Here is a 21976-nt window from a genome sequence, read left to right on the forward strand (position 1 = left end):
GATCGGTAGAGGCTGAGAAAATTCCTGGGCTATTGTACTTATATGGAGAAAAGTTTACTGTCATTCAAGGAATTAGAAAAAAGGAAAGATTCAGGTGACTGTTTCTTAGTGAAATGATTTGGGGAAAGGATGTATTTGATCTGTGCAGCACTGTAGTTGTGGGTTTCATCAGACCCTTAAAATATTGCTAGTCCAAATTATGCTGTGAACGTAACATAGAATCCAGGTTCACAAAGTTAGTATGAATAAAACAATATAAAACATCTTATTTACTTTGTATTGAGTGTACATTAAAATTAAAGTAATTTTGTTCCTTTCTGTTGAACTGTCACATTTGTAAGAAAAGGTCTCAGTGATGGTTTGAATAAGAATCGCCCCCATAGGCTCATAGATTTGAATGCTTGCTCACCAGGAAGTGGCACTATTTGAAAGGATTATATGGATTAGGAATTGAGGCCTTGTTGGTGGAAGTGTGTCACTGAGGATGGGCTTTGAGCTTTCAAAACCCCCAGTGCCTCTCTGCCTCTGTCTCTCCTCTCACCTCCCCCCTCCCCCCTCTCTTTCTCTCTCTCTCCCTAGGATCTGGATGTATTCTCAGTCATGGCCCAGTGCCTGGCTGCAGTCCGCCTTGCTCTCTATCATGATGATAATAGATTAAACCTCTGCAACTACACACAAACTCCAAATCAATGCGTTCTTTTATAAGAGTTGCCTCAGTCATGGTGTCTCTTCCCTGCAATAGAACAGTGACTAAGGCATCCAGTCTTCTTTTGCTGCCAGGCTGCTCTCTACTTGGTACTTGGGAGCTCTAGGGGTCCTTCTGTTCAGCCTCCTTAGGAACTAGCAGTAGAGGTCCACACCACCGTGTTCTGCCTGACAGTATTTTGACAGGTTAGGTTAAATATATACCACAGAGGGTCCACCCCACCCCACCCCCAACATACCTTTTTTTTTTTTTTTTTTTTTTTTTTTTTGATACAGGGCTTCTTTGTGTAGTCCTGGATGTCCTGAAACTCACTCTGTAGACCTGGCTGGCCTCAAACTCAGAGATTCACCTGCGTCTGCCTCCCAAATGCTGGGATTAAAGGCGTGTACCAGTACTACCATCACCTGACACAAGGGTTAAAATTGTACACTTTTTAATAATCCTTTTTTAGCAGGGCATGGTGGCACACACCTTTAATCACAGCACTTGGGAGGCAGAGGCAGGCAGATCGCTGTGAGTTCGAGGCCAGCCTGGTCTACAAAGTGAGTCTAGGACAGCCAAGGCTACACAGAGAAACCCTGTCTTGAAAAACCACACACAAAAACAATCTCTCTTTTTTTTTTAACAATCCCTTTTTAATGTGTGACCGGATAACTTAAAATTGCATCTGTAGCTCATTGATTTATATCAAGTTTAAATTGAAATGACGTGTTTATTTTTACTATACTTAGAAGCTACATTATTAAAGTAACATTTTTACCAGGAATGTCATTAATATTAACTTCAATGTCTAATGTCTTTTAAATCATAACACATTTATGCATATATTTTGGTTTAGTAATTCAAACATTGTGCAAATTATTTGCTTTAACTGACAATATTTTAAACAAGCTTTTTAGCTATGAAGAAATCTTTAAGGTGCTTCATTTGAAAAATTCCAACTGAGATAAAGATTATTATTTGTACAAAAGCCCACCATAAAACATTTTTATTTGTATTTTCACTGGTCATACGGAAATTTTCTTCACGGTCCTATTAAGAAAAGAAATAGTTTTAGTTTGTTAAAGTACTTTGTGTATGATTTTTGAAGTAAAGATTGCTGTATGTGTTCTTGGCATTTAATATTATTCAGTTAATATAAAAATATAATATCATTTTCTAAGCTGTAACTTAAGTTACCCAACTGTCAGACAAATTTAACAAAATATATTATTTTACTTTGGTGTCAATTGCAGGAACTTTATACTTTTTTTATCATCAAGCAAAATGAACATTACTTGATAGCGATGGGTTTTCATCATTAAATCTTTATGTTGGGCTCCATGCCACACACTTGCCTGCCTTGTTGAATTACTATGCCTCATCCTTACTTTTCAGATAAAGAAACTGAAACTTGGTGATGACACAAAGTAAGTGAGTAGATTTGAGTTCCTGTCTGGCTATCATCCACTGAGCACAGTGACTCAGAAAACACTTGATGTCATAAGAATAAAACTGTGACCCTGAATGTGCACATATGTGGGTCTCTACAGATGTGTGGAGCATGTGAGCTTACATCTTTGTTACTGAGTGAACACTTTGATAGTAACTTTGGGGGTTGAAGAGGCAGATGAGCCCGGTCTCCTTTTTTAAGGGGCCAGCAGGGTGAGGAAAGACTGCTCTCTTCCCACCCACAGCTCTAGCTTAGAAAGACTGGTGAAGAACAGCAGTTTGTTCTTTCCTTGGTTCAAAGTGTATGTTGAAAGAATGAATTTCTGACAGGAAGAGATAAGCTAAGCTGAACGGACAGACTGACCCTGTGATAGTCTTGTTCTTTGAGTATTTGCTCAATTTGTTCAGTTAGGTGTTGAAGCTTAAAGGTTACTTCATTTACTTTGTCCTTTGCTTGAGCGATAGCTGCACCAAGGTCGTGTTCTCCAATTCGAATATCTAGGTGGATGCGCTGTACAAACAGTAAAAAGGGGGGGGGCACAAAAATTAGCTGCAGTTTTCATCCGTGCTTTCACTTTGTGCTCTTGTCTTCTCAGTCTCCCTTGCTCACTCCCTTTCATGAGTGAGGTGCCACACCGTCTGGATTCACCTTTTTTTTTTTGCCACACTGTCACTCTATCCTCTACCCTAAATAGCCTTTCTTATAATAACAATTTCGTGGTAGCCCATGGACTTTGACTTTTATTTATATCTTCATGAACATCAAATTACTGACATGTAAATGCCTCTGGTGTTGAGAAAAATTTATTTTTTCTCAAGGGAATTTCTCTTTACATATAGATGAATTTTACATAATGAGGTACAGATGATTTTCAGCTGTTCATAACACATTTAAAAAATAATGAATCACCCATGTACCATGTAAGAGTTTTTGTTATTAGAATTCCACTATTAATTCACCCTTCAGCCCTCACTTGTTTTCAAGGCTGAATAATCACAGTTCTTTTAATCTTCCCTCACGGCTCTTATTTTTTCAACCCTTTAATCAGCTTCGTGGCTCTCCTTTGTACTCCTTCCAAGCTCTTCAGCTTCCCCTTTTGTTGCTGTACTGAGATTGGGACACATAACTTTAATACATTTCCAGTCAGTCTGAGGGTGATTGATTCTGAAAACCAGTGTCGTGCTTGGATAGTGCTGTTGTGCTCAACAACAGGGCATGCAGGCATATACTCACCAGCTTGCTCCCTCCAAACGACACAAACTGTGTGGAGTTAGATTCTAAGCAAATGATGTGCTCACCAGATGCATGTGAAGTAAAACTGAATGTCCCTTTTGTACCATATAGCCTGGATAATAATACCTAGGGTTGAGAATTTCAACAGTTTATTATTTTCTGTTTCTCATATTTATTTTAATAGGTATATTAAAATTATATAGCCCTAAGGAAAAAATAAAATGGTTAATAAACATGAAAAATACTCAGCCTTCCAAGTAACAAGAATTAAAAATATAGCAAAATATCCCTCATTTATTGTAAGATTGGTAAGAATTTAAAAATTCTCAGGCCAGGCAGTGGTGGCGCATGCCTTTAATCCCAGCACTCGGGAGGCAGAGGCAGGTGGATCACTGTGAGTTAGAGGCCAGCCTGCTCTACAAAGTGAGTTCAGGACAGCCAAGGCTACACAGAGAGACCCTGTCTCAAAACACAAAAAATAAAAAACAAATAAAAATTCTTGGGTAGTGTGGATAAATAAATAGTCTGCAAACACTGTTGAAAGTACCAGGTAGCAGTTAAGGATTGTATGTTAAAATGTTTTACACACACACACACACACAAAATCATTGACTCAGCAACCCTACCTATTGAAAAATATTCTATGGACATGTACAAGTACACAATAATAATATATACTGTGCTACTTGTGATAGAAAGATTTTTATTTTGGGATAAGAAATAAGTAAGGGGCAGTATGTAACAGTAAAAGAAACCAAGAAACAGGTGTCTATACCAAGACGTGCGTGCACTGGTACATGGTGCATGTGCGCATCTTACAACCCTAGGAGGGCTTCTAACTCTTAATCCGCCTACCTGTTTCTGGAGCTATAGATACATAACCACACCTGACTCTTTATGCTAATTTATAGAAAAAACTTTATAGGATATTATTTTTATAAAAAGCATTGTTTGTAAAAGCACCTCCTCTCTCTATGTATTGTGATATCTATTGTAACGAGAAAAATCTAAACTGAAAACCAGCAGTACTTAGATTAGAGAACTGAGTTCATATGACAAACTTCTTTCCAAAAAATTAGAGAGACAGACAGATGGCTACAAAAGAAAATCTAAAGCAAAAAAAACTCACTAGAGCAAAAATGCACAAGTTAAAGCCCTACAGAAGCTTGTGCTACATTCCTTGTACCAGGTACATCATTCATATATGTACATATATGTGTGTATATGTATCCATAATGAAAGGTGAAAAGTATGTGTGAAGAGAGTGCAAGCATATATGCAAAGATAAGAATTAAGGATATTTGGATTGCCAGATCAAATTTTTTCTATGTTAAAGGATTATCAGGTCACGAATTTTTGTAAAAAATTATACTAAAGAATCTAATGGGGAAAGTAGACAACCTGAAAGAAAATGTGGGTCATACAAATAGAGGGCCTCTAAGAAAATAAACAATAAGATAAAATACACTGTATAAAGAAGGGGAGGCTTCTTTAAGGTATTGGATAGTAGTTGGCCACTGATGGGAAGACGTTCTTTGAGTCTGAGAAGAGACTGACTTCCAAAACTGAAAAATGAAAAGAAAGATAAGGGGAACAGAATACCCAAGAACTGTGGAGGAAACTATTAAAGCTTAACATGCATAATGGTGGTATCGGAAGGAGAAAGAGAAAGGAAAAAGAAAAGAGAAATGTTTAAAGCAGCATGGACAAACATGGAGCAAACTTTGGAGAGTAGTTGAAGCAAAAATAAAAATTTCAAGGAATATATACTATACTCTGCTCCACATTCTTTAAATAAATTTAAAATTAATAGAGACCATAAAATGTACATATTCAGACTACAATACAGTAAGGCTAGCAGTTGGTAACAGAGTGACATCTGGGGATTTCCAAAGACTTGAAAGTTAAACATCATGTTTCTAACTAACACATAGGTAGAAAATCTATACAGAAATGCAAACTTTTTAGCCAGGCGTAGTGGCATGCACCTTTAATCCCAGTACTCAGGAGGCAGAAGCAGGCAGATCACTGTGAGTTCGAAGCAAGCATGGTCTACAAAGCAAGTCTAGGACAGCCAAGGCTACATAGAGAAACCCTGTCTTGAAAAACCAAAAAGAAAAAAAAAAGAAAAAGAAAAAAAAAGAAATGCAAACTTTTTGACAAAAACACAGCTTATTAAAATTTGTGGCACTCGCTAAACATATGATTAGAGGGAAATATAAAACATTGAATGCATGTGTCAGAAAAGAAAGCTAGGCATGCCTGTAATCCCAGTACTTATGAGGCTGAGGCAGGAGGATTCAAAGTTTCAGACCAGACGGGGCTAGAGGAAGGTTTTATTGGAGGACTAGGAGGTTGTGGAGGAGGAGGAGGAGAAAGAGGAGGAAGAAGGGCTAATGAGAGCTCAAAAAGTAAGAGAACAGGTGCTGACCTGTGCTCAAATTCCATGTGAAAAGAAAAAAACAACTCCTGAAACATTTTCTCTGACCCCCACACATACAGTGTGGCATGTGTACAGTGGCTGGTGAGTGCGTGCACACGTGTGCACACACTCATTAAACTCAGGAAAAAAATGAAACTGACAGCTGATTATTTGAAAAGATCAGTAGCAAGCTGGGCATGGTGGCGCACGCCTTTAATCCCAGCACTCAGGAGGCAGAGGCAGGTGGATGGCTGTGAGTTCGAGGCCAGTCTGGTCTACAAAGTGAGTCCAGGACAGCCAAGGCTACACAGAGAAACCCTGTCTCAAAAAAGAAAAGAAAAGAAAAGATCAGTAGCTCAATATGTGTCTAGCCAGGACCCAGCAAGAGGAAAAAAAAGGGGGACACAAATTACTAACATCAGAAACAAAAGAGAGGGCATCTCTGTGGACCATATGGGCATTACAGAGATAGCAGAGGACTGCCATGAACAGCTCTGTGGCTGCTAATTTGGTAGCATAGATGGAATGGGCTGATTTCCTGAAAGATATAATTGGCTAAATCTAATATGCGGAGACATAAATCATCTTTATTGTAGTGGGAAGATATCAAGCCAAAGTCTTATGTGCTGATGCTGCCCTTGAACTCCTGACTCTTCTGCCTTACCTCCCAAGTCTTGGGATAACAGCCATATGCCCAGGTTGCAATATATCATCTTAATAGGCCTGTGGTAAAGAAGTCAAGTAAAGAGTGACTAACGTCCAAAACAGAAATCACAAAGGCCAGATAGGTTCATTGGTACACCTAAGAACTCTGAAGGAAGAAAGTATGTCAGTTCTGTACAATCTCTGTTAAAAGACAGAAACTGAAAGAGCATTTCCTTTTTGTGTGCGGAGGGTCTCAGTATGCTACCCAGGCTGGTTGTGAGCTCCTGAGCTCAAGTAGTCCTCTTCTATCTCCCAAGGGCTGGACTACAAGTGAGAACCAACATGTACAACTCCTAATTTATTTTATAAGACCAGCATTACCTTATTGGCAGAATCAGACTACACTAAAAGAGAAGAAACGGGCAGCTGTGGTGGTGCACACCTTTAATCCCAGCACTTGGGAGGCAGAGGCAGGTGGATCACTGTGAGTTGGAGGCCAGCCTGGTCTACAAAGTGAGTCCAGGACAATCAAAGCTACACAGAGAAACCCTGTCTCGGAAAACAAGCAAACAAAAAACAAAAAAGAGAAGAAACATGCATACAGTTATCTCTTATGAATATATATGTAACAATCCCTAACAATAGTAGCAAATCAAATCTAAGAGTATATTGAAAGAATGATGGTGACACATGCGTTTAATCCCAGCACTTAGGATGCAGAAGCAGGAGGACCTCTGTGAGTTTGAGGCCACTATGGCCTACAAAGAAAGTTTCAGAACAACCAGGGGTATCTCAAAAAAAAAAAAAAAAAAAAAACCAAACAAACCTATACCCTGTGGGCAGGGCATGTATGTGGGATTTAGCATACATGTGCAAGGCTTGCTAAGCATTCAGACCTGAGTTAGTATAATTCATCACATCAATAAGTTAAGAAGAAAATGTTTCAATTGATGCAGAAAAGGCTTTTGACAAAATATAATGCTCATTCATGATTAAAAGAAATAAAATTTTATTTAAACTAGGAATTGGAAGGAACTTAGTCAATATAAGGGTGTATAGCTACAAAATCCATAGCTAAACACTTAATGGCGAGAATTGAGAAGTATTCTTAGATCAAGAGGAAAGCAGGGCATTCCCTCTCGCCACTGCTGTTTGCATTGTGCCAAAGTTCTGTCTAGTGCAATAATAAAAGAAAGTAAAAGGCAAACATGTTAGAAAAGGAGAAAATTGTCTTCATTTATAGATGACATATAAAACCTAAAAGAAGTATCAAATAAGTAATTATAGCAAGGTTGTGGGATTTAGGATTAAGTCACCTGTATGTGGATGATGAACAAGAGGAATGTGAGATAAAAACACAATTTCATTTATGTTAGTATTCTCCTGATAATAAAATTCTTATAAACCTAACAACCTATGTACAAGATCAGTATGAGAAAATCTTTAAAAACTGTCCTGAGCCGGGCGTGGTGGCGCACGCCTATAATCCCAGCACTCGGGAGGCAGAGGCAGGCGGATCGCTGTGAGTTCGAGGCCAGCCTGGTCTACAAAGTGAGTCCAGGATGGCCAAGGCTACACAGAGAAACCCTGTCTTGAAAACCCAAAAACCAAAACCAAAAACAAAAACAAAACAAAAAAACTGTCCTGAATGCAATCAAAAGACTAATTGAATGTAGAATTGACCATTTTTGTGACTAGAAAATATTTTCAAGGTGTTGGTTTTTCCAATTTGATCTATAGATTCAACACAATTCCACTAAAATCTAGCAAACTTTTGTGATTCTAATTTTTATATTCAGAAGCAAAAGACCCACAATACACAACCTACTGGAGAAAAAGGACTGATACTTTGTACCTTAAGACTTACAGTGGAATTAAAGTAATCAGTGCAATGTGGTATGGCTGAAAGAATAAGTAAATGGATCAAGATGACAGAGCCCAGATATAAACTCACAAAAGATGAAATCTACATAATGGAGAAAAAGTAGCCTTTACCAAAAATTATTCATGGAGAGCTGGACATCCAGAAGGAAGGAAGAGAGTATTTCTAGACATGGACTTTATACATCTTACAAGGTCTAACTCAAACGTGAGGCTGTAAAACTCGGAAAAGACAAGTTAGAATGAAGTTGACCTTGTGTTCTAGTTAGCACTGTCAATTTGGCACAGCCTAGAATCACCTTAAAAGGAGTTTCAGTTGAGCAGTTGTCTTTCTTAGCTTGGTCTGTGGCTATGTTTGTGAGGGATTGCCTTGACAGCCAGTTGGTGTAGGAGGGCCCAGCTCACTGCACACACCACATCCCCGTCACCATGCACACACATATATACAATTCTTTCTTTAAAAATGTCTTCAATTTTTGATTTGGTTGAAAAACTAACGAATCTTGACAGAATGACATCCTATATCTCTTTTAACCTCAGAACCACAGTTCCCTTTTCCCGGGGAAACAGGACTAAAGGGAATGAGGAAGTGAAAGTCTGTGTGGTCCATACTGTGCTCATCCTACTTAGCCAGGTTGTCAATGGCATGCCAGAAGACTAAGCAAATGTTCGAGGCTGGTGACAGAATAAATTGCAGTTCCAAGCAGAAACAGAATATTTGTGGTCTAATGACAGGAATATTTTTTTTTCTTTGAGACAGGGCTTCACTACGTAGATATGTCTGGCCTAGAATTGGTAATGAACACTAGACGAGTCTTGAACTCACAGGGATCCACCTGCCCCAGCCCCTCACGATGACTGACATCATAGAATTCTTTTTTTTTTTCAAGACAGGGTTTCTCTGTGTAGCCTTGGCTGTCCTGGACTCACTTTGTAGACCAGGCTGGCCTCGAACTCACAGCAATCCTCCTGCCTCTGCCTCCTAAGTGCTGGGATTAAAGGCATGCACCACCACGCCTGGCTATCATAGGAGTCTTAAAAGGCATTTTGAGATTGTAAAAAACATTGACACTATGGCTGTTCATTGTCTTTTTATCTCTAACTGGAGAGAACGTTCCTGAAAAATTGGGCCTATGTTGAAATCATACATACTGAAAAAAAACTGTTCTAGGAGTTGTTTCAATCAATTGTGGTTTAAAGAGTTACAGTCTTGCTGTGTTTCCCAGGCTTACCTTGAGCTTATGGACTCATACTTTGCATCTTTCTCAGGTCCCTAAGTATCTGGGGCTACATGTGCGTGCCACCATGCCCAGCCACCATGCCCAACTCAGGGACTGTGTATTTTAAGGAATTGCTCATTTCTGTCTTTTGAAAGCAATAAATTATTTTATTTTGACTTTTTTTTTTTTTTTAGCCCAAGTGAAATGTTAATCTAGTTAAATAAATGTTGGAGATATTTTCTGACAGTTTATCAAAGATTACTGGGGATGAACAGAAAGTAACTTGTTTTGGTAGAACAAGAAGCATGAAAGACAGTAGAGTGGGAAGAAGAAGGAGAAGGAGGAGGAGGAGGAGGAGAAGAAGAACAAGAAGAAGAAGAAGAAAGAGAAGAAGAAGATAACTGTCAGGATTTGAATTAGGGCAAAGCTGGTCTAGGTGGAGCTGTTGACCCTGAGGTGTCAATGCGCTTAGACTGCTAAGAAACAGCAGGAACCGTCCTGGTCCATCCTCAGTGTGGGCTTGAGAATGGTCTGCAGGTGGCAAAATTTTATGCAACAGATAATTAGGTGATCAAAATGTATGGTTTGGGCTTGGTCTAATTAATGATCTAGTTTTCATGAGGCTTTGCCTGTGTAGTGGATGTAAACATGTTTTTGTTTTGATCCCAAGTGTGGGATGTTAAGCAGACTTGTGTAAGGGTGCATGATGTTTGTCCACTAGAAGAGGAACTGCCTCAGGCAGGGGCACAGTCTTTGCCAGCTGATACACATCCCAGTACGGACTTTAAGAGGAGATATAGATGAGACCCAAACCAGAGGCTTGGTTTTTTGGTTTTGTTGTTGTTGTTGTTTGTTTGTTTGTTTGTTTTTGGCTTCTGTAACACTTCACATCACTTGGCTGTTGACTTAGAGACACTCCTAGACAAAAACGTTCCAGAGAACGCTTGGAGGTTCTGGGTTCCGGCTGCTGCTCTGTGTTTCAGCTGCTGCAGTTGCAGTCACTTTTGCTGAATTTCTGGTTTACTGTTTAATGGGTCTGCTGGGATCCTGACTATGAAAAGTGGAATCGCTCCAAGAACCTGAGTCTTAAAAAGGTCCACTTCTCCTGCCCCTATTAACTTTCTTTCTCACCTATCTAGGGTAGGTGATGTGGAAAGGAAGCAGAGTCATTAAAGAACCCCCCAAAAGTAGGTTTTTAAAAGATCAAAGTGTACATGACTACGTCAAGAAACATCTTCTTGCCAGAGAGAAACCTTTCCTGTTTCGTGAAGCCCTGGCTCAGCTGCATCTGGCCAGCCATGAACACAGCTGCAGCATGACTGTGCTTGAGTTAATGCACTGAGCAATCCAGTCACATGGCCTGGCCCAGCTGTAAAGCAGCAGTCTCTGCTACAAAGATATGAGCAAGATAACTGAGGGAAAACAGTCAGATAACCTTCTCATGTCTGTAGCTGACGGTGACAGTCAGCATATAAGCTTGGCTCTGACGCAAGATTACATTCTGTCAACTATGATGACTTTTATGATCCTCTACTAAACCCCCCTGAAGAAGAGATGTAGGACCAGAAGGCTTCTACCACAGAACGAGAAAAAGGAGACAGGAGGGGTTTTATGAGATCATCCTTCTTCAGTGAGGCTGTAACATTTGCAAAGCAGAGTGCAATGAAATCAAGCAACATGATTATCTATGTGAACTTACCATTTGATTTCTCAAGTCACTTAGACTACACGCTCTTTAAAGTTAGATCCTTTCTGTGTTTTTGTTGCATTTGTCTATCACCTATCTATCTATTATTTATATCTATTTATCATCTATCTACCTATCTCTATTTGTCGATGCATCTATCTCTATCTATCTATCTATCTATCTATCTATCTATCTATCTATCTATCTATTTATCTATCTATCATCATCATTCTGTCTATAACATCTGTGGCGTATGTGTGAAGGTCAGAGACCTTCATTCTCTCATTCCACCATGTGGGTCCCAGGGACCAAACTTAGATTGTTTGGCTTGGCAGAAAGTGCCCTCTACCCGCTGAGCCATCTCACTGTCAGAGGACCCTGCTGTTTGAGGCTGCAGTCCTCCCAGTCCGGATAGCCTTTCTGAGCTTGGGCTAGATGGAAGACTCCCTGTCCCCAGCAGGGCATCCAACTCTCTGCCTGACCCCATCTGGAGAGTGTCTTTAGGCATAGATATCTCTAACCATGTCTGATATATGGCCTTTGGCACAGTTCCATGCTATCTCTCTCCTCCCTAAGCCTATAGGATAATTAGGTACTGTGTTCCTGTTCATATGATAGAAGCATGTTGCCAAATGCAAATCAAAGCATCCCTGGAACCTCCAGCCACAGCCAATTATGTATACCTATCCAGCGAACCCCTCGCCATCTCCACAAGAACTATATAACTTTTGTTGATCCAGAATAACGTTGAGCTCTCTCACTGAAGCTGTTCCCAGAGGTCATTTCCCTCATCCTTGCAGGCTATCTGAATCCTCAGCTCGTCAATTTGCTCCCTTGTTCCTGAGCACCAGTGGCCAGCAACCCAGGAACAAGGAAGACCCATATTCACAGGCCCACTTTCTGTATTTTGTTCAGTTCTACATAAAAGACTATAAATGCCGATTGATGCCCATGTAGAGCTTTTACAACAGAAGTAGGAACAATATAAAAAGGTTTTTACCTCATCGTTGAAAGTTGTAATAGTAACAAACATCCCCAAACCAGGAGCAGATTCAAGGAAGTCTTGTCTACCTATGTCCCACTGCTGTATCTTGAAAGTCCCTGTAATGAAATACAAAACACCACCCAAAGATCAGCTTTAGGGTTGTTAAGATAGCACGGAGAGGGAGCTTTTTCTTTCTTGAATGTTGGCTGAGTAGGAAAGTCAGCTGGGTGCTTTCTCTGTCTCCCTGAGCTAGCAGGATTTCATCCCAGCACCTGGCTTCTCAGTCTTTAATGGTAAAATTGAATGTTTTGGAGTTTATTTAAAAGCAACACGACTTTTTAAGGTGACAGCTTAAAGTGGCTGACATTTGAAATATTTTTTCCTTTTATTTAGAGGGTTTTAAAAAATTCTTTTAATTGCAATTTTCAGTCATATGAAAAGACATAGCAATACATTTAATGTCAGAAAGATAACAATAGATAACACATTTAAACCAGATAATACAAAAGAAGGAAACTATTATTAATATCCAGATAGGTATAACAGATAGTCGATGATGAAGGGAATCAGAATGCCTTCAAGGCTGTGCAATCAAACAGAACCTAAACTATTTGCACAGAATGCATGATGCAACACTCATTCAGACACCCACACATCGGGACCATTCTGGCTCTTACTGTGAATCCTGGAGAAGGTTCTTAGCTATTGTGATGATTAAACAAAAGGCTACGTAAGTAAAACAGTGTTGGTATAAAGTGACTGAGTAGAACAGCGCTGATAGAGTAGGTGCTCATATAACATTTAGAGCTGTTGTTTTCAGAAAACAAAACCATCACCTGGTGTTATAACCACTCAAGTGCAGTAGTGGCACGCATACTTTGGTGGTCATCAACAGCTCTCTAATTGTGCTTCAGACCCACTCAGCAGGTGGGTACCATGCCTGGCACTGGAATCTTGGCTAACTAACCAGTTCTGGTGAAATCGTGGTTACTGAAAGTGAATCTTCAATAATTAATTTACTAAAATACCTAAAATAAAAATCTATAAACTATGTCCTTATACCAACAGGTAAGTGCCATCTTCTCTTGATAGCAGATGGAGACCACTATTGAAAACTATACCCAATCAACATACGGAGTTGTGGACCCCAGTCCTAATGAGGACATCTTCAAAACACTCCCACACCTAAGACTCAGGATCCTTGCAGACGAGGAAGGGGAAGATTGTAAGAGCCAGAGAATCAGGGAGTTTGCTGTGAGATTTGCTTTCCTGGTAATATCAGAATCTATACCAATAAAGTCTCAAGAACCAGACTACCCAAATGTGAGATGAACAAAGAGGACACCAGCAAACACCTCCAAATCCATGAAGAAAAGCCATGAGGCCTTAACCCTATACAAGGAACTAAGGAAACTAAGGTAACTAAGGTAACTAAGGAAAATTGGAAGTAGAGGAGGTTGTTTTGCCCAGGGAAAAGCACATCAACTGTTTGTCCAGTGCCAAATGGTCAGCCCTGAAAACATCCCTACAGGTATCAGTATATAGACTTGACTGACTAGATTTACAAACATAAATGCACACACACATACACACATATATGCAATAACAATTGGAAAAAGAGGCCATAAATTTTCTGAAAAACTGGGAGAAATCAAAAAATTTTAACAATGTTGTACCCTTCAGTGTATACGGAGATAATATTTAAGACAATTACAAATGGTAAAGCTAAGGTTTTATGTTCCTCTTAAAATAGTAAAGTAGTCATATTAGGAGATACTAATAAGTAATAAAACTATAGAAAGATATAATTAAAAACACTATAGATAAAGCGGAATAATATATAAGACAGTTGAGCAACCCACAGGTAGCTAGGAAATGGAAACCAGAAAACAAAAAAAGAATCTAAAAGTAATGAAGTGGCAGGCACAACTTCTGACATTAACGCGTGCGTGGTCTGTAATACAGCCTAAACAGAGACTAGACAAAGACTGTATGAATGGATCTTTAAAACCCAATTATAATGCAGTCTATGAGAAAATAAATTTGAGCGTAGTGTTATTGGTAGGTTAAGAAGTAAAAGATAAGCCATTCTGGCATGACTTAATAAAAGCTTGAATGGCTCAGGCAAAGTGGCTGTTGGAGCAAAAAACCTACAAGGTACAGGAGACACCACACAGAAGCAGATGGTACGTAGCTGTTGTAAGTTCACCGAATGATAGGGCAAAGAAAATAGAACCTAAATAAGAGCTAAGCACATCTGTGCTGTGGATGCTTCCCCAGCCCTCTAAGTGCTTCACATAACTGGACATAAGGTCAGCAAGGGCAGAGAAGAACTGCGGCACCAACAGACCCTTGGCATTTGGAGATCAGTGTGGGAGACAACAGCAGAACAGGCATTATTTTTCCAAGTACACATGGAACGTTGGACAGTTTAGGCAGCAGGTCCCAAAAGGCGACAAAGCGTTTCTGCTGAGGTATTTGTGGCTCCTGGAAAAACAAATTCATTTATTTGATGGGAACAATGACTTTTCAAAGACATGACCACCTAGAAACCTGTTGTGTGTTTGCCACTCTTAGAAACTTCTGGTTCTTGTTGCATGTTTCCTGCTTAGGTGCCCCCAGTGTCTCGCTGTATATGGAATCAGGCTCTCCAATTTTCTATCACCAAATCCTGCCCCTTTGTAGCTTACTTTTTCTGCCTGCTACTTGCTGCGATTGTTAGAATGTCACTGTTCTATCAGTAGCCACATCTTATTTTTGTGGAACTTTCTAATTTCCATTCCAACAACAGCACACATGGAGCTGTTCTTGTCAGTATGTTTGGTTTTGTTAGTGCCTTTTGGTAATGAAGTATGCATTCATCTACATTATTTGAGGTGCTAGAGCACAGAAGACATTTTTTTACTCCTTTAAAAAAATGATCTCTAGGCCTAGAGATAATGCAACAAGCCTAGAACAGCATTTAGCTACATGGTAGAAGTTCAGTAAATATTTGTGAAATGAATGATAGTGTTTCCTAAAGCATGTGTAAACGAGAGATGTCCAATTGATGAATGCCAGCTTGGCCCTCCTTTTAAAATTCCACTATTCTGGTAATATTGCGTTATCGAATGAATGGAGGGTAATTTCTGCTTGTTTTTGTCCAGATTCTTCTAGCCCTAAGTACATACCACTCCGCAGGCAAGCAGGGATAACGAAGAGAGGTGTCATGCCCTGTGTGGCCAGCAGATGTCAGAAGTGAGACATTGGTTATGGAAGGAGTAAGCTTGGGAGAGGGGTCACCGCAGAAGACTGGGTGAACAACTCCTGGGGCAGAAGCTTACACACACCTTCACCTATGGGACCAGGTGCTTTGTCAGTTTGCTCACAGTGTGGCAAGGGCTTCAAAACACATAGAGTAAAAGAAACATCGCCACCACCACCACCCCCCCCCCCCCATAGCTCTTACACTCTTTTCTTGCTATTCGCTCCTGTTGTGTTGCGGGCTTTGCTACTTTGGTGATACAGTCTCCTTCACTAATCTCCTCCTGCTGTCTTCTGTGGAATCCACTCCATGAGTTTTTAGATTCAGATATTATATTTCCCAGTTCTTGTATGTATGTATGTATGTATGTATGTATGTATGTATGTATGTATGTATGTTTTGTTTTTTTTTTAAGATTACAATAGTTAAAATTCTGAATTTTGTCTACGCATTTCCCTATGTTCCTTTTGATTGTTGACTGCTGCTGTGAACAGTGGCGCCTAAGGTTCTGTTTAGGGCCCTGCCTTCGATTCTCTGGGTTATAAACTCTGGCATGGAATTTCTGGGTCACGTGTGGATCGTTAGTGATGTTCCTATGCTCCCGAGAACTCAGGGTGGGTCTTAGTGATCCGAATCTGCTCCTCAGCATCTCCCCTTCCCTCCGGGAGCCTTTCCCTAACAAATTGCTGGTATTTTAATCCTTGAATCAGGTGCTGCTTCAGCGAGCTCCCAATCCAGGGTGCTGCAAGGTGTAGTGAGATCTCCAACAGAGCCCTGAATGGGGTCTGTCCTACTGGAGTTTGGGCATTATTATCTATTTAAGATGCCACTGTTCTGCTGTTTCATCGTCTGTAGTAAGACTCATACTTAAAGCCAGGTTGCACTTATGCAGAGGGTTAGGATACGATCAGAACCTTTTTCAAAGGAGAGGCGTGTTCAGGTGTTCTCCACGTCCAGCAGTATGTTTTTCTTTAGTAATCTGTCTTCACAGTATGATCACTAGTCTTTCCAACAACTCTTTGTGTCTCCCGGTGTTTCCTTGTGACAAGGGACCTGCTGCCTCTCTTTTAGAAAATGAAAGGAAGGATGAAGAGAGAGGAGGAGCTAGAGAGGGGAGGAGCTAGGGAGGGGAGGAGCTAGAGAGAGGAAGAGCTAGAGAGAGGAGGAGCTAGAGAGATGGCTCGGTGACTAAAAGCTCCTACTTGCTCTTCCAGAGTACTGGAGTTTAGTTTCTAGCACCTGCATCAAGTGCCTGTAACTGCAGCTCCTAATGACCCGATACCTTCTTCTGGCCTCAGTGTGGAACCATAATCATGTGTCTCCCCCTCCCCCAACATACACAGAGAATTAAAAGCAAGAAAATAAACTTTTTTTAAAAAAGGAAAAAGAAATGAGGAAAGATCTCCAAGGAGCTTACCAGGCCAGAGGAGCAGCAGATAAGCTCCCCTGCGCTGTTCCTCTTAGCTTGCTGCCCCTGGCTCCCACATGTACCATAAAAATGTCTTCTCGAGCCGGGCGTGGTGGCGCATGCCTTTAATCCCAGCACTCGGGAGGCAGAGGCAGGCGGATCGCTGTGAGTTCGAGGCCAGCCTGGTCTACAAAGTGAGTCCAGGACAGTCAAGGCTACACAGAGAAACCCTGTCTTGAAAAAAAAAATGTCTTCTCTTTCTTTTCATACAGAATGATCTGTAATTTATTGGTGAATAAAACTAAGGAAAACAACATCTAATACGCATAGTGTATCATAGGAGTTTCCAGGCAAGGCTTTCTTATACTGGGCTTGCCATAGTTTAGTTGTCAAATCTTGTATTGCCTCAATCTCAGCTTCCAGCAGGCAACACAGGCTTGTGTTTCTCAGGCAGCATCTCTCCAGTCCTCCAAGGATTAGAGCTAAAGGCATACCTACTTATCCATCATGCTTAGAACAGGAACTCGGAATCCAAGTTATCAATGTTAGAGACAGAATCCAGGAGCTGGGAGCAACCTTGACAGAGCACCTGTAGCAAGCCAGGGACATACCAGGTGTGTTTCTGCCCAGGGACACTTTGTCCTTTGATAACTGAAATGGCTCAGAGTCATCGTCAGACAGTCAAAATGACTTTAAAGTATTTTGCAGATCCCTTGTGGTCCATGTTTAGTATTAATGAGAAAAGCATGCTTTGATGACTGGCTCTGAGGTCATTTCCTGCACTTTCTAGATGGCTGCATTTCATGAGACTCCACCAGCATTAAGATCTGGAGGGAGACACAGCACACAGCGCTATGTGCTCTTGCTGCACCTATGGGACCTTGGGACGTGGTCCAAGGCTTCACATGCTCCAGACCATTTTAGACATATATTTGCATTTTACTATTAACTTAAACAGAAAGACAGGAGTATATTTTTTATCATCACTCTTACTGTGGTGTTTGATACTGCCTTTGTGCTCATGTATATGGAAAGCTGAGGATTATCACTGGTTCTGTAGGATTTTCAGCTCAGTAGAGCAAAGATGTGAGAGAACAGTCTTTGTTGGCAGCAGGCAGCACAGGCGTGTCCGACTGAGTCCAGTGACCCTGTCCCTGGTGTCCCAGCAAATAGAACTAAGCCTGAGTCTGTCTTTAAATGGAGTTCATAACATGCCATAAACAAATAAGCATACAATAGAACCCTTTCATTGAGGTGATTTAAAAAATAAATGTTAGCAGGGCGTGGTGGCGCACGCCTTTAATCCTAGCGCTCGGGAGGCAGAGGCAGGCGGATCGCTGTGAGTTCGAGGCCAGCCTGGTCTACAAAGTGAGTCCAGGATGGCCAAGGCTACACAGAGAAACCTTGTCTCGAAAAACCAAAATAAATAAATAAATAAATGTTAAAAGCCGGGCGTGGTGGTGCACGCCTTTAATCCCAGCATTTGGGAGGCAGAGGCAGGCGGATCGCTGTGAGTTCGAGGCCAGCTTGGTCTACAAAGTGAGTCCGGGACAGTCAAGGTTACACAGAGAAACCCTGTCTCAAAAAAACCATAAAAAAAAAAAAAAACAAAACAAAAAATGTTAAGAAGTATATTATTAAGTTGCATGGTGGCATACGCCTTTAATCCCAGCACTCAGGGAGGCAGAGGCGGGCTGTGAGTTCTAACCTTGAGTCCAGCTTGGCCTACAATGTGAGTGCAGGATAGCCAAGGCTACACAGAGAAACTCTGTCTCAAACAAACAAACAAATAAAACAATAATTCTATTAATACATTGTACTGAATATCCAAAAATTCAGTAGTGATTAATGATAAGGCTCTGGTGTTGGACCTTCAGCACTTGGATTGTGGTGCCCTAGAAGTGGCTGCCCACATCAGCCTCCTCTGAGCACACCGAGCTCTTTAAGTTTCATCAGTCTCCATGTTTCCTTTCTTTTTTTTATAAGATTTGTTTATTTATTTGTTTGTTTATTAATTGTAAAGTGTTCTGCCCTCATGTACACCTGCATACCAGAAAAAGGAACCAGATCTCATTATAGATGGTTTTGAGCCACCATGTGGTTCTGGGATTTGAACTTATGACCTTTGGAAGAGCAGGCAGTGCTCTTAACCTCTGAGCCATCTCTCCAGCCCCCATGTTACCTTTCATATTTCCTCTACGGCCTTCTCTCTTGTCTTTCTATGTGGGCTTCAGGTACAGGAACATTCGTCTGCCTGGCTCCTCCTGTCCTTCACACTCTGTTACGGTCTTTCATTACTTTTTCTGTTGAGGTGTCTTCTAGCTTGGTAATCCAGTCTTCCCTTGTTTTTTCTCCCTGTCTGCTAGTGAATCCATTCCACGAATTCTTAGTTTCAGATATTGTAGTTCCCAGGTGTGTGTGTGTGTGTGTGTGTGTGTGTGTGTGTGTGTGTGTGTTTAAAAGATTCCTGTAGTTAAAATGCTCATTATTTTCATCTATTTCTATGTTTTCTTTAAAAAGTTAAAATTATTTAAGTCCCTTTCTGAATAGTCTGTGGATATCTTTCTATTTCCTTTTTGTCTTTGGGGTTTTAGTAATTTGATATTTTTCAAAACATGCCACCGGATACATTTCAAATTTTCCTATAGTTAAAGTTGAGTTTAGGAAACTGAACTCAGTCTGCATAGCTGTGTGGGCTGATGCCTGGGGGACCATAGTTGGTAAAAGAGAGGTTTGGAGGCACAGGGGATGAGTTTAGCTAGAGCTTGGGAAGAGCCAGCCACTATGAAAGGAGGAGCGGGGGACGTCTCCCCATGCAGCTGTCAGAGCACTGTGTAGTCACACTGATCCTCCCTCTTCAACAACTCCAGGGGCCCAGGGGGTCTTCAGCTCCTGCACCAACACAGAGATCACTTGCCCTCTCTTTCTTCTATTGCCCCTTGACTTGTAAGTTGAAAAATTCAAAAGTTACCCGGAAAACGGTCCCCTGTACTAGGATTTACCAAGTGCTCACTGAGGACACACCAAGCAGGCGCTGGTATCTCCTGTGTGCTAGGCTCGTATCTTCTCAGTCCAAAGGAGTGTGTGCTATCACATCATCGCCATCATTTTCACAAGCACAGAAGCGGATATACAGGGCCATGCTCAGGGTTAGGTATCAGGACTCAGGTCTGGACCCAGGATATTGTTCAAGCTCCTCAGCCTCAAAAACAACTTCTTTCCTCTGTGACTGACAGAATGGGGGTCTATAGTGCCCCTTTCCATTTCCCTTGCTACAAGCTCTGCCTCACATGCTTGTTGAATGCATTTAATTTTTCAAACTAGATAATTTTTCTTGAAAATAGAACACTGAAACAAACAAACAAAATAGAACACTGAAAGCCGGGCATGGTGGCGCACGCCTTTAATCCCAGCACTCGGGAGGCAGAGGCAGGTGGATCGCTGTGAGTTTGAGGCCAGCCTGGTCTACAAAGTGAGTCCAGGATGGCCAAGGCTACACAGAGAGACCCTGTCTCGAAAAACAAAACAACAACAACAAAAAAAATAGAACACTGAATAGCAGTCAAGATGAACTGAAATGATTCAATATTAACCAATGAATGATAGTAGAATGTGAAAACACATAAGCAATATTAGTGATGAATCATATTACATTTAAATTATATTTTCTCCTTGCATTAAAGTCAGAAAATTTGTTATTGATTCATACTCACATGTTAGAAAAATTGTAGGACTTTCAGTATGAGGTTGAAACTCCTGAGTGCTTATGTTTTCCCAGAAGACGGATGAAGCCCGCCTGTGCAGCAGTGTGCTTGCCTCTGGGAGCATATGGATATCGTCGTGGTGACAATGTGGTTGGCAAAGCCACGTTCTGTAAGGCATGGCTCCCTTGGGGCACTTCCTCCTCACAGTTACATTGAGCTCCAGGAAGCTGGATGCATGTAGACTCTGGCTGCATTTCCTACTTTACTAGAGTGGTCAGAAATCCTCACATATGCTCTGCACATTCAATCATAACTAATGTGCCAAGTGACATATATTTTCTACTTGAGGAAATAATGACAGCCATACAACAAATCAAGCTTGGATTCCAAGGTGTCAGAACTAGGCTTTCTGTTTTATGAATTATGTAATTCACCCTCAAGGAAATTTTCATGTCAGTTTTATATAACTTAATAAAATATCAGAGGAAAAACCACTTAGCATTATTATAAGACCTCAGGAGATTAGCATTACACCGTAAGATGACATTGTATCCAATCTTCAGCAGAAGACTCTGTCTTACCCACCTGTTACCAGCGTGTCACTAGGAACATCTTCTATTATACATTTCTCCTCCCGCTCTCCAGCATGGAAATAAAAAGCAGCTGAAAAGGAAAAGCTAAAACATAAAATAATTGTCTGCATTTGCATCTCTGTAGCATTAGCTACTCCTGACGATCCTTTCTTTGAAATGGGCCAGAAACAAGTGACTGTTTCTCAGGTGAGTTTCACTGAGTAATTTTGTAAAATTGATTTTTGTGAGAAGTGACATTTGGTGCCTACGCCCCGTCAGATAAGTGCTGCGTGCGAACTCCAGGAAGCCAGATAAAAGGACTTTTAGATCTTGGGGTCTTTCCAGAGATGATGATGTCAGAGTTTCTTTCCATATGCTTGTTTTTGAAGATGCTCTGATAGAGCTGTAGTTACTGTCAGGTCAGTCAGCTGGAGGAAGTTCACTACCCTGTTTCCCATGGATCCTATGGTGGAGCCGGGAGGCAGCCTTTGTTGTCAGCCTGAAGTTCTCTGGTTGCCTCCAGTGCACAGCAGCTTGGAGGAGGAGGAAGGAGAGGACAAAAGGGAGATTCGTACGCGGAGCAGGAAGAGGACATGGAAGTAAGACTAGAAGAAGCAGCCGCTGTTCCTGGGACTAGTGCTGGAGAAACTTGTTAGCTTGGGAGCTTCCTGAGGCCTTTCTAGCCAGTGGGGCGTATAGTCTCACTTTTCTGGACTGAAAAGTGGGGAAATCCTGGATTTTAAGTGAGGCTTTACATTGAGAAGACTCATAAGATGGTCAGTGACAGTCCCTTAATGATCTATTAAGTCATTATCAAGTGTAATTTCCCCTTTCTGT

General features: G+C 40.9%; 1 protein-coding gene across 1 annotated transcript; it reads right to left on the minus strand.

Moving 5' to 3' along the window:
- Nucleotides 1-1588: 1588 nt before the first annotated feature.
- On the minus strand, nucleotides 1589-21276 carry LOC127210752 (transmembrane emp24 domain-containing protein 11). The gene is made up of 5 exons (XM_051170500.1): nucleotides 21153-21276; nucleotides 12227-12327; nucleotides 3372-3497; nucleotides 2502-2648; nucleotides 1589-1738 (listed from the first exon to the last, which is right to left on the minus strand). Exons 1-5 carry the CDS (start codon nucleotides 21274-21276, stop codon nucleotides 1589-1591), a joined length of 648 nt encoding a protein of 215 aa, XP_051026457.1.
- Between the last annotated feature and the right edge of the window lie 700 nt (nucleotides 21277-21976).

The sequence above is a fragment of the Acomys russatus genome, chromosome 28 (assembly GCF_903995435.1).
Source record: "Acomys russatus chromosome 28, mAcoRus1.1, whole genome shotgun sequence".
Classification (NCBI taxonomy): Eukaryota; Metazoa; Chordata; class Mammalia; order Rodentia; family Muridae; genus Acomys; species Acomys russatus.